At 40.8% G+C, this 14,160-nt stretch overlaps 1 protein-coding gene across 8 annotated transcripts in view; it reads right to left on the bottom strand.

Moving 5' to 3' along the window:
* Window positions 1-14,160, bottom strand: part of fat3a (FAT atypical cadherin 3a) — a 159,797-nt gene that overhangs the window by 3,369 nt on the left and 142,268 nt on the right. For 6 of the 8 annotated variants that reach the window (XM_058634777.1, XM_058634781.1, XM_058634779.1 and 3 more), the window contains 7 exons: window positions 12,366-12,617; window positions 11,745-11,991; window positions 10,021-10,174; window positions 7,927-8,624; window positions 6,534-6,647; window positions 4,251-4,310; window positions 2,392-2,427 (listed from right to left, as the gene is read on the bottom strand). In XM_058634777.1, coding sequence (XP_058490760.1) covers window positions 2,392-2,427; window positions 4,251-4,310; window positions 6,534-6,647; window positions 7,927-8,624; window positions 10,021-10,174; window positions 11,745-11,991; window positions 12,366-12,617 — 1,561 coding nt within the window. The remainder of the gene's footprint in view (window positions 1-2,391; window positions 2,428-4,250; window positions 4,311-6,533; window positions 6,648-7,926; window positions 8,625-10,020; window positions 10,175-11,744; window positions 11,992-12,365; window positions 12,618-14,160) is intronic. The other 2 variants (XM_058634784.1, XM_058634785.1) reach the window with 1 other exon arrangement.

Raw genomic sequence — 14,160 nt, 5'->3', positions numbered from 1 at the left:
AAACATGTTAGGTCTTTGGAGGGGACGTTACATGCACGAGAGGAGCCTGCTGAGGGTTGGGGTCACAGGTGTCACAGCATGCTGAGATCATCATAACAAAAAGACTGCAGCCATGTTAAAGGGTTCAGAACAACAGCAACATTTGATTCTGGATGTCGGAGGGATATTCCAAACACATGGGGAATTGTCCTTTTGGACAGCCAAGCAACGTGATATAAAACAACTACTTTACGAGCTGGTGGCAGGTTTCTGGCTCCAATGCCCCGTTAACATTTCAGCAGCTGACGAGTTAGTGGTTAGATTTTTACAATTTCCTGGCAAGGGACTGAAGAGATCTCTATTCTCTGTCAGTCAGTGCACGACACAGTGTTGTTGTTTTTTTTTTAACCACCATCCTAACTTCACTCTAACTTAATCTGAGGGATTTTCGTTACCCCATTACAAAACAGAGGTTTTTTTGTTGTTTTTAAGCATCAAAGGCTTGATGGGAATGCCAGATCATCGATAAGTCACAAGGGGCAACTACCTCTTATGCTGGAATGTCTGAATTTACTACCCGCGCTGTGTCTACGCTACATAAAACAGCCGGTTGAATATGCCTGGAAGCCACTATTTCAATTTCAGTTGTCCAGCATTTACGAGATAACCAATAAAATGTAACCTTGCAAGTTGATGATGACTGGCCCAATGCAGTGAGACATGCAGGGTGCCATTTTAATTGTATGTGCAAAAGCCTTAAAGGAATACTTCCCTGATTTCCATTTAGCTTTGTATTACTAGAATAGGGTATAAAAAAATTCTGCTTTGCAACCTCAGTTTCCCCTGAGTCGAGAAATATCTTCATTCTTTTCTTTGTTAAGTGTCCACCAGTGACACTTGGTGCGAGGCTTGAAACTGCAACGCTAATTCCGCACTTTTTAGAGCCACTCGTAGGGGGGGCGGGACCTCATTCCCACAATGTAAACAGTGGTTGGAAAACTGAGGTTGGGAAGCACAATTTTTTGATTGTTAAATACTGATCACTGGAGCCAACAATGTGCTGACAAAGCATGAATGACCGCAAAGGTTTGGCTGACCAAGAGGACAAGCTACCAAGAACCCTGTAAAATCATGTGACTGAGGGCAGGTTTCATAAAAAGCACATTGTGAGTGGAGTTAAAACAACAAAAACAAAAATGTCAGATCAAAGTAAAAAAAAAGAAAGACATCCATGCATCAAAGCAGAACGCAAACCATCTGAAAACGGAGGCTGTGAAAACCTCGTCAAGCAACAACTGGGTACGGGACCATCACAGGACTGGATTACATATTTCAAAGGATCGTGATGGGGAAGCGGTAAGGTGAAAAAGTGGAAAGCAAAGGTGGCAAAAGAGAGGCAGAGAGAGTGGGGATGTGGGGGGTTGAGAGATAGATTGGCCTGCTAAGTCAAGCATTCAGCATAATGAGAAATGGGTGGTTGGTGAGGGGGGGAATCACACACACACACACACACACACATTTATCAGGCAAGCAGATGATATATCAATGAAAAAAGAATGAAAATGTGAAACCACAGCTGGGTTTACATGGATGTAGAAAGGCACAGGGAGTAGACAAAATCATTTTAGCCACAAACGTGTTTTTGATTTTCACACAGGTGTGATTGTGTGACTACGGGCTTTGACAGCAGGTTGGAAAAAAAACAAAAACAAAACTACCTCCGTGTCCATCTGCTTCTGTTTGCATGTTACTGACGATGAAGGTGCAGCTAATTTACTGCCGTCTACATCATTCACGTCCATGTTCAGTAGACTGAAGCTGTCTTCTTCCCTGCTGTTTGATGATGATGCATTACAACATGTCTCACCACCACTATCACAAAGGAAGAACCCTTGCTTCTCTCTTCCCCTTCCATGCATGAAGCAACATTTGGTTTGTCCATTTTGGGCTTCTGTAGAAAAGTGGTAACGCATGCGGCGACATCATACTGTACAGCCACTGTATTCATTCTATTGAAATGAAGTGTGACTGCATCACACTCTCGTGTCTCAACAGCTGCCAGAGACAAAAAATACTTTCACCTCATTGGTTTGTCGTGTGTTTTACATCAGCTCTTGAGTAATAAGTGCTGATTATTTGTCAGTCATCATGCGATAAGTCTGCTAATCATGACTTTGAAGGACATGGATATACATGAGCTGCAGAGAGGCTCCTGCTTCTGAGCGACATCGATCCTAATACGAGCCCTGAATAAACACGGTCAGCAGTGTTTATCATGTAAACCCTGTCACTGCACGCTTCAATCCATTTTCATTGAATAATTGCTATTTTGTCTACTCACTGCAGATAGAAAGAAGGATAGATGGGTAGGGAGGGGTGGGCTTTAGAGGAGGAGGAGGGGCTGGTAGTCACCTCTGTTGTAGGTTTGACCTTGGTCCATGACAGACACTGTCAGATGGAAGAAAATAACACAGAAGCCTTTAGCATTGGCATTGTGAGTGTGTCTAAGGTCTCAGGATAGAAGAAGATGGAAAGTGGAGAGGCAGTGGTGTCTCTTAATAATATTTGTAGTGATACTAGTGGAAAAATTCTAACTTACTTGATTATTTAAATTAACTATTTAACAGTACTCAGCAGAAAGCTAAAAAGTCAGAATTCTAAGAAAATGTCATAATTCTGGCTTTAATCTCATGTCATTAATCTCAATTCATGCTGTTTTATTTTTTTACATGTGGTCCTAATACTGTTCTGTAGGAAATAAAAAAAAGAAGCAAAACTATTATTGCAATCAAGTATAAAAGATGACATTTAGAAATCACCTGACTGATAAAGAAAAACAACCCAGAATTTCTCTACGTAGTTCAAGAAGAAACCATCAAGTTACATCTTGGTAATCCTGCCTGTGTAGACACAGGCTATATGTATATATATATATATGTACATATATATATATATATATATATATATATATATATATATATATATATATATATATATATATATATATATATATATACATATATATATATATATATACATACATATATATATTTATAAACATATGTATATATATATATATATTCATATACATATGTTTATATATATTCATATACATATGTATGTATATAGTATATATATATACACACACACACATATATATATATATATATATATATATATATATATATATATATATATATATATATACATACTGTATATCACAAAATATATATCAAACTGAACAATATTCCAGCATTTTAAAGTCTCATTACAAAAACAAACACGACAGCTGCGATGTCAGCTGCTGTCACCCGCCATGATTTCTTATGAAATTGCAGCAGGCTAAAAATTAAATTAGGAAAGCATTAGTGGGACTCTATATATTAATCACCCTCGATTGATGCCAGAAAATTGGGCTGAAAATTGTGTAGTGTGAGCTAACCCAGGAACTGAGAGGTGCTGATGATGACCGGATCGTGCATGTAACACAAAGAGCCAACAGCCTGCAGGTTTTCATTTCAAACCAAATACACTTACTCACTGACTGAAGCCTGATTTATAGTCTGTTCCTCGACACGTTAGATAATTGTTGCTCAAGTCAAACAACATTTTTCAATGTATGCCTCTCCCCTCTTTCCCTCTTTCAGTTGCCACTTCACATGTATTATCCTTACCGGTACAGACACCGCGTTTATCTACCTATTCTTCATCTGTGATAATGGATGGAGTTGGTGTGAAGTTGTTGATAAAAGTGCGCAAACAGAGAGTTTGAATTTACTTGTACTGAGAGGACAGTACGTCTTTTTAACCAAGAGCTCAACAGGGAGATTAAGTTTTGGTCCAAAGAATGACGTTGTCTGTGTCACAAAAACATTTTTTCTGTCCATTTTCTATTTTTCTATACAATTTCAAAAGTGACGCATGACGGAGAACAAACCAGGCTTGACACTCCTCAATAAAGCAGAAGGTAGGAACTCAGTTGGTTGATCAGTTGGAATGAAAACTTGCAAGGAGTCAGCTGTTTGTGCAACAATGTTTGTCCATTACTGTACCGCTGTATGAAATAATATTCTGAAACCTGAGATCAAATGGAATACAAGTTAAATTCTGAGCTGATCTATGTATTTTTCCACACACTTAAGACTATATATCGTGTAGTATAACTGAGACACCTCTTTCAGAAGAGATTCTGCAATGACAAGAACTGAGAAGAGAAGAGAAGAGTGGAGGAGTAAGAGGAGGATAGACACAAAGGGGATGAGACGTGGTACCTTCACTTTCGATTGTGTCGACTGCATCATTGACCAGTCGAATGACGGTCACTATGGAGGCTTGTGGAAGGAAGAAAGGAGGAGATAAGTTTTGAAATACAGTCATTCAGAGTGAAAACTGCTTATCACGGTGTGGTCAGGTTTGTACCCTCACACCTGTGGCATAGCTTATGGCCGACGTTGGTCTGCCACTGACATAGTTGAGATTTGGATGTTTGGGGCAATTTACACACAGTACTGTAAATATACAGTATATGGAGGGAGTTCGAACCACTACACAAAGACAACTAACAAATTCAAAGGAAGCCACATGAGAACAAAACAATAATAAAACAGCCAAAAGCAGTGGAACATAATCTGCCGCGTCCGCACACTTTTTCCATCTGAAGACAACAGTCAGACTCCAGCAAGCACAGCAATGACAATGGCTGAGGCAAAATTCAAAAAGGTTGGATATTTTCTGAATGATGATCATTCTGAAAAGTCAAACTGTGAATCATAATGGTTTGCAAATAAAGTGAGCACAACACAATGCAATGAGAATGGAAGACAAAATCAAAATACGCAGTTCCAGCACAAACACCAAGACCACCAACACCACACTGTGAAGCTGCCGAATCCCCGCAGCCTCTCTGAGATGTGGACAATGATGCTGCTGTGGAATTACCAGAGGGAACATATGTACAGTTGTGAGAAAAAGTTTGGGTCCAGTCAGGAAACCATGGCAGTGAGACAGATGACCATGGCAGTGAGACAGATGACCGACACTTTGGCCATGTGGAGTGTAAGCAAACCAAAATCACAATTAAAGCTTTAAAATAAAACTTTATAAAAAACTTTACTGTGTATATGTAGTCAATTTTTCAAAAGTCAAATAATATCTCAGCAGACATTTATGTTTACAGCACTTTTAGAACTTGTTACACTCCGAGCGCACAAAGTGCCTAAGAACACCATTGAAACTGAAGGAGTTGTTTCGATTTTTGATTTTGGCCTCACACTCCAGAGCATCTATTGCATTTTTATATTTTAAAATTTTAGAGCCTATAGCACAGGTTCACATCAACTTTTAATAGATGAATGCCACCAAACATGTGTTTCAAACTTTTTAATAATCTCACATTCCCTTTAACCCTTTAATACCGAGCGTATCGCAGACGACACGTTTTTGCATTTTGCATGACTGCAATTATGCAACGGTTTGTGCTGTCGGAAAAATTCCAACAGTTTTCTGAAAGCTGAGAAGTTGCAAGTCAAAGCCAACGTGTGGTTATTACAGTAATTTCAATCGCACTGTTGCAGGAACCAGGCGAATCAACGTCTTTGTCGCCAGAGAGGAGAGAGTTGGAAAAATGCCTGTATATATTTTCGATGTTCTTGGACATTGAGACAAAGACTTCAATAAATGTTACTTTAAATAAAAAATGGGGAAAAAGCACTTATTTACAGGACATTTTCTGGCCCTTTTATGGTTAAAATAAGCAAAAAAAAGTCCAGAGTCCATTTTGAGGCTTAGGTGTTAAAGGGTTAAAGGTCCAGTGTTTAAGAATAAGTGGGATATAATGGCGAGACTGCAACTCAGGGAAATACAGTGGCCTTTACATACCACGCAGAATGTAGTTCAGAATGTAGTTTTTAAGCAACAAAATGCAAAAGCGAAACATGGCTGCACGAGATGGTGGCCTCCATAAAGCAAGGCCTAACCCTAGAGACATACAAAAGGCTTAGTCTAAGGCTATGAAACATGTTTTATTATTATTTTAAAGCAATTGTTCACTATTTTCAATTTCTGCCATTAAACGACCCTAAATGTTACATACTGGTTCTTTAAAAGCCTGGTGAGCTTGCATATGTGCATATGTAGCCATTGGGATGAAGATTCAATTATTTTATTATTCTTTTGACTACAAATTGTCAATCAGTGACTATTCGTCAATGTATTACAAAGGTAGCTTATTGAGAGACAGGTGATTCTGTCTCTTTATCCTCCTAGTCTTGGTCTGTGGTCTGTGGGGGGACATCCTCCGAGCTGCAGCCTGTGCAGCCTGAGTGGTGGACAAACCACTGGCCAAACTTTTTCTCACAAATGCATGAAACAAGCAAGCATGAGCCGCCAAGTGTCTCGATGAGCACAACCGTCGTACACAAGACAGAGACGCCCTGTGTACACACATAATAAACACGCAAACACAGCATCTAGGTACATGAACTGAAACACAGCACAACTGTGATACTCAGAGGTTTCTGAACCTCTCTTCCTTTCCTGCGAACGACGTGTCTTACCGTTGTCATCACAGGAGTCGGACTGGAACGAGCTCAGAGACTGCACCTCGGAGTTACTGCCTTTGTTGCTGCCTGAGAAGCATGTGACTTCTTCTGCCATGTCGACCATCTTACCTGTGGGGAGAGAGTGGGGGAGGGGGGGTGGGGGTCAGGTCATATATATAACTGTGCATGAGAATTACAACCTCACTGTCTCTCCTACAGCTCTTGATTTGTGATATGAAATTGATAGTTCATGGGTTTTGAAGTGGGGTTGTTTGACCTTCAGTCAGTGTCAGTGTCTTACTAACAGGTGAGGTGACAGCGCTCTGTGTGTCGAGAGTGAGCTCAGCGACCGCTGCCTCCAACAGTAAGAACTGGGCAACACTGAATATGCGGCTCTGCATCGTGGAAAGTCTTCTCGCTTTTCATTTAGGCACCTGTGTTATTAGATTAGAGACGCCTGCTGCTCTGCTCTTCTTCACAATACAGCTCTTGCCTATTTTCTCCGCATGGTGCACACGGTTTACAATTAAACAGACAGTGAAAATGATCTTTCACCGCAGTTATAATGGACCTCAGTCATAAACGGTGCATATACACACAAATCTGGGCTCGGGTATCTAAGGAAATGTAAATACAAATCCTTTTATCAGAACTCGGTTATATTAATACTCCCTTTAGTTTAAAAAAAACTTTAATAGATAATAATTTAATGAATCAATATATTTTCCAAATGTATGAATTAACCATAAATCTGATGCCTTTTCATCATGATGAAGTTCAAGCCTCTTTAATTAACTTTTGCCGGCAGCAAACACAGCTGCTATTTCCATGTTTTATTCTGATTGAATTGTACTTGTTAATAAGTATTTGCAAACTACTTTCTTTACTTGAGACGCCATTTAAACCTATGGGGACCCAGCATGCAAATGCATTTTTCATCCTCTTCCTTCTTTAAACATGATCACACCAGTGAGTGGAAATTGTGGAGTTGTGTGGAGCTGACAGGCTTATGGGTTTCAGTCTAAACTGGTACTAGAAACACACACACACACACACTCACCTAGAGCTGCAACCAACGATTATTTTCATAATCGATTAATCTGTTGATTATTTTCTCGATTAATCGATTAATCATTTGGTCCATAAAATATCAGAAAACTATGATGATATATGATGATGTTCTCAAATGTCTAGTTTTGTCCACAAACCAAAATGATTGACTTTTAATGATTTCTTCGTTACCCAGAACAAAGAAATGAAGAAAATATTCACATTTAAGAAGCTTAAACAATCGGAGATCTCGTTCTAATCATGAAAAAAGCTTCAAACCGATTAATCGATTATCAAAATAGTTTAGTAGTCGATTAATAATCGATGAATCGATGAATTGTTTCAGCTCTACACTCACCCTCATCACTGTCCCACGGGCTTTTGTGTATGGAGTCACAGTCTGAGCGACAGGGAGACACTGGCGGCAGGTTGGGGGCCACGCTGCACACCACCACCCCTCTTCTCATGGTTCCTGACAAAATTCTGGGTGACTCTGGGTGAAAGGTGCTCATCTCCGTGTGCTCCACACCGCGTCCATCAACCATCTTCTCCAGCGTGGAGCGTGGGTCTCCTTGGAAACACGGCGTGTAAGCCATGGGCCTCACGGGGACCTGCGGTGGCCCCATCATCCCGCCGCTCCCCATCACTGGCTCAGAGTACAGGTTGATGGGGTCTCCAGGTGAACAGTGGAGGGTCTTGAACTGGACACCATTGGCTTTGTTGAGGAGCGCCGCCGTGGCCGGGTCCTGGACCAGAGACAGGTTGTTCCGGGAGTAGTTCTTCTGGAAAACCTTCTTGCGGAACGCGATGAAGAGGATGATGAGGGTGATGATAACAAACAGCACCACGGCGATGCCGATCAGCTCCTCTTTCCCGACGACAGCGTGGCCCGCCTGCATGTTGGGGACGACGACAGGGCGCAGGCTGCAGCGCTGGCCCACGAAGCCTGCTGTGCAGTTACAGTAGAAGGAACCGTGAGTGTTGACACAGGCGCCGCCGTTCTCACAATCGCCCTCGGGATTGTTGCGGTCACATTCATTCACATCTTCCTCACAGCTGCAGGAAGCAATGATGGGGGGGGGAGGAAACAAGGGAAGAGAATGTTTGTAAGATCACACACACTACAAAAGGGACACTTCACCCAAAAAATATAAATTTTTTGGATTAATTTCCAGAGATAAATGTGTTATTTGATCATCAGACAGTGGCTCAGAGTTATGTGTCTCACTCCCACAACAACAGAGCACGTTGGGATTGAAAAAAAAAAAGAAAATTGACAAAAGTCGAGGTCAGATTAACTTCTGTCATGTTTTATGAGTAAAAGATCTGAAGAAATCAAATAAATACAAACAAAAACTAGTCAAATTTTATCCGACACTGTAATAGAATGTGAATTAAACAAACACAGCAGCATCATAATGATTTTAAGACACGCTCTCTACTGTCATTGTGTCTTGTGATCCATTACTGACACCTTGTGGTCATGAGTAAACATTGCAGTCAATACAATCTTTATAATGCTCAATATGTGTGGTCTTTTACAATTTGACATTAAACACATTTTCTGACCTCAATGTACTAATGTGTCTTTTGAAATCAGATTTGAAGCATTATTAAAGGCTGAGTGCAGAATTTGTAATCCTATCTGGAGAGTTGAAGACCAACTACTTTGATTATTAAAAATAACTCAATAATCTGGAATCCCATTTCAGGTAATGACTTTCCAAGTGTTTAACTTGCATTCAATTGGATCTATAGCTATCCTGAATATACATATGTACAGTATATGTATTTAAAGCTAAGCCATGCATGTTATTTCAGCAGTTCTTTGTATGTTTAATAAACAGTTTTCAGACATTAACTCTGGAAAATGTTCAGGCACAATTACACTGGACATTTTCTCTTTTACATGAATGTCCAGAACATGCAGGCGAGGGGTGGAGCCTGGCTCGAGCACGCAGGGTGCGAGACACAAAAGGTTTTCCTGCTTCATTCTCACGTGGACACACTCGGGTGTATTATTTGGAAATTTAGTGAGGCGACCTGGCAGGAAGTGGGCGTTGGCTTTCTCACATAGAGGCCATCTGGACAGAGGGAGACTGTCTGGACATCAGTTCATGTCTGATTGCAGCTTTACGCTGTGTGCTTCAATAGCTGCTTGGAATTTTGGAGTGAGCATCCAACAAATCCTGAGGATCATTCTGTGAAATTATAAAGTTTTATCTACACCAAGCCACAGATCTTTGTGATTGTTTGAGGATGATTCTGTTTTCCATCACCTCTGTTGTGTTGGGCAGGATATTTACAGTATACTATGAAATAAACAAAGACCATCTGCATAAAGAGGTACCACCAGTGTTATATATAACAAAATGTCTATTTACAATGTCGGTAAATGTGGTTTTAAGAACTTTTTACTTGACTTTTTTTGTGTACATGCAAGGGAACTCACTTCAAACCCTTGAATCCTCTCCTGCAACTGCAGAGGAAAGCGTTGCCGATGGCCTTGCACACGCCACCGTTGTGACAGGGGTTGGGAACACACGCCGTTATCTCCAGCTCGCAGCGCGCTCCCGTGAACTGTGGGTTGCAGCTGCATGAGAATCCTGTCACACAGAGAGAGACGTGAGAGGCTTCATTAAATATTAAGAGGCATCAGTGCAACTGTATACAATGCTGTTTGTCTCAAATACAAATCACACCTCTGGGAAATCATCTATATAATGTAATTAAGACGCGCACACACACACACACACACACACACGCACAATGGGAAACTTGTAAACTACAACACAGTCAACAACAGTTGACAGCAGTTCACTGCTTTGCTCAAGGCAGTGGAAATGAGGAACCTATAGCACTTGGGAGGATTTTAACATTTCATTTTAGCCTGCTGTCGGGCTACTATAGCTTACAACACACACAGACACATCTGCAGTGTGCTGCTACATTCACTTGACGCCCTCAGTGTATACTGATCATAGCCCACTTCAGTAATTCAGTGCTTTTTATCTTATCTCCTTTAGTATAGAGAACACAGGACCCTCCATTAAGACAGCAGATTATGTCAGCCGGTGGTTACACCAGTGAAGACACGTCAATAAAACAATTGTGATATCATCTAAACAACATCTAAGCTTTAAGATTTGTTCTCTTGAGGAATGATGGTGAACAAAAACATGATAGTATTCAATCTTCATGACCAACTATTATATACATAAAGATTGCACCAGTGAGGTAATGCCTCCCTCCATCTTGTGCAGTCACATTGTGTAAACACATGTTAGACTTTGTCTAACTCCTTAAGAATTCTCCTCCACGTCTTCCCTTGACCTTGTGGTGTTTTCCATCGACGTTGTTAGAAAAGCAGTTTCTTTAGCAGACGTAGGAGTTAGACAAATAGGGGATTGATGTTGATTGTATCGGAATTTCTTTGAAGTTATATCTCAGTTCTTTTAAGTTCTTTTAAGTTTATCTAAGAGATCAGGCTTCACAGAAAGACTCATCCTTGTTAACTCATGTTAACAAGTGAGCCAGTTTGTAACCAGGCTCGGTCTCTTTCTGTGCAACTGAGTTCTATTATTGTGGACATTTTCATTTATGACCCCTGAGCACTAAACACTGTGGTTCACAGTTATTTACCAGTTTACACCATATGTGGCTCAACCATCAAAACGATTCCCTTCTGTGTGACGAATGTGAGTTAAAACCAACAGTCCATCTGTTTCGAGACACTGCTGGGCCTTTTTTCAAAAGAACACAATATATTTGTGTCTTGCGTGTCACGCAATGAGGTTGACTGAGCTGAGACAGACGGAGCAAGGACACTTTTGATGGGGGTCATTGTTCCTGTTTCTAGTATTTTAGTGTGGTTTTACAAACGTACCAATAAATATAATACATCTTTAAAAATGAATCAGTCCATAGTGAGTTTGGTCTGGGAGTCACCAGGGGAAAAAAAACACCTTTACAACATAATGTAATGTGTAATTACTGGACATGAATTCTTGTATATCAGTCCACACATTAAAAACTGTGTATCGTAAATGTAATCAAATTTAAATTGGTGTTTTTAAGAAAGTTTAAGGAAGTTACAGATACATTTTTTTGCTCCAGTCAGTAGTTTTAAGGCTGAAAGCTAAATGTCACAATTCATGTGTGAGCCTCTGCACTCACCACCAGAGGGCAAGCTGGTGCAAGTGGCTCCATTGCGACAGGGCTGCTGCAGGCAGGCGTCCGGGTAGAGGATGCAGCCGAGCTTCAGCTCCGTCAGACCCACCACCTCGGCGTAACGCGAGCGTTTGTTCTGCAGCGGCAGCTCGTTGTTGTTGAGCATGACTGAGTCCAGGCAGCCCTGGAACCCTTCCAGCACCCGCGGGTCCTTCTGGGAGTCCATGAGGCTGCGAGAGTTTGGGTGCTGCACCTGCAGTGAGACAGTAAACAAATCCAGAGAGGGACTCACAAACACACCTTCAACACGTGCAGTGTGATGAAAAAAACAGGTAAAGACACATGACGAATCGGCTGATTATTGAGACATGTGAGACATCCTGACTGATCCTATCATGGCCAGATCGCACTTAGATCGTACAGTGCTCGCATTCAGTCCTGAATATGTCATCATCACAGAAACCTCTGGAGGTGGTTTGAGATGTGGTCCCAGGAGACACATCCAAGAAGTGTTTTAATGTCAGATGTGGACACTCGACACATGCAATCGTGTCACTGATAATAGACGTTAATAGCAGGTCTAACAAAGCAACTGTCATCTCACACGAAGACCATATAAAGACTGACCAGTGCTCCAAAGTAGATGGTTCTGTCCGGAGGGAGCGGCTGCATGAACGGCGGCCCACGGCGCTGCTCAACGTAGCTGTCATCCAGAGCCAGGCTGCTGAAGTTGCGGTTGAGCTCCAGCGCCACAGTGTGCCAGCTGCCGTCGCTGATGCGTCGGCCCGAGATGCCCAACATGTTGGGATTGTCACTGCCCCCACTGCCGCTGCCGCCAAGGCCACAGGCCAGCTGGAACCACAGCTTTCCCTCCTCCAGCTGCTCACACACACACACACACACACACACACATATCCAATCAATATACTCATCAAATGAAAATCATTTTGTTTGCCTCACATCGTTTTTTCAGACACTTCAACTCCCTCGTTGGGCTCATTTTCGAGTGTTTTCTTTCCCTTTAATGAAAAGCTATGACTGTGCTATACATTTACACATAATAGTGCTGCTGCTGCTGCTGCTGCTGCTGCTTTGGCCTCAGGTTTTCATTATAACACTGGCTGCAGCCCAGTCTACAACACAGATACGTGTGAGCTCATATCTATAAACCAAAAAAGCTGTTATGTATATTACATGTCCACAGATGTTCATGTGTATGTGAACGTGATCGTGTTTCAATAGCTTGTGGCACTTGCACCTGGTTAGGAACATACCTGTTTTTTTTCCTCATAGCCTTAACAACTATCGAAAATAAAGAATAAAAAACCAAAGCAAAACATTGCTGCAGCATTAAAACACACTGAAATTTGGTCTTGAGCTGGTCTCTGACTGTGATCTGCTACCCCCCAGTCAATTTCATGTGGCCCTCCACTTAAAAGGGCGATTTTCAGATTTTTTTCAGATATTTTCCTCATAAAACTTGACAGAAACACAGTAAAGAGCAGTGTAGGGCTTTTATTTTCTTTGAAGGAAGGTTGAAGGTTGTTGTGGGGATGAGACTTGTATCTCAGATCCACTGTCTGATGATCGAATAACACATTTATCTCAAGGAAATTAGTGAAAACCTGTATATTTTTTTGGGTGAAGTGGCCCTTTAACATCAAGATATAATGAGTTATTTCTCTCTTATTGTTCCATATCAAAACAGACACTTTTATTTTGAAATTCTATGAAATATCATAACAAAATCATGGAATATTGTGATATTATTTTAAGTTCTTGGTTTTGTTCGCCCTCATTTGAGATTGAGACCCCTGCATTAGGACATTCAAACATTTTTTTCCTGCACAAAAGAAATCCAAATTCAGTTCAAAATTCAACACGAGCATTTTTGCACGTAACAGAAATAATGGATTAAATGTAACATAAAAACAAATGTTATTTCAAAAATAATTAACTGATATGAAAACGTTTGATTTCACATTTACTGACAATACGATTTGTTAAATTACACTAATGTAGTATTTCAGGGATTTTCAGCTCATCAGGCTCACAGCTTTATTTTGGAAGATAAATCTCTTCATGACTTCAGCAACAATGGGATTGACAACCTCTACTGAGAATATGAACATCTTTAATAATTATATCCATGGCGTTGTCAAAACTAACAGCATAAGACAAGTTTCGAACTATATGCTGTCACATGATCAGGAGTCTTAGTGACTGACATACTACACAGTCTGTGACCAGGAATAGTATCTTTTCATGAAAACGTGTGAGAAATGAAAAATGGGGTACTATGCATTAAATCGAGATTAAATAATCTCAATTTCATGCCCACAGATACACCACTCTGCTCTCTGCGATGTGTGTTTTTGTGATGTTTTCTCCTCCTTCTCTCTGATTAACAGCTGCCGTCACC

Source organism: Solea solea, chromosome 7 (genome assembly GCF_958295425.1).
Source record: "Solea solea chromosome 7, fSolSol10.1, whole genome shotgun sequence".
NCBI classification, from domain to species: domain Eukaryota; kingdom Metazoa; phylum Chordata; class Actinopteri; order Pleuronectiformes; family Soleidae; genus Solea; species Solea solea.
The sequence above is the reverse complement of the archived record's forward strand: the minus strand, read 5'-3'. Positions and strand labels throughout refer to the sequence as shown.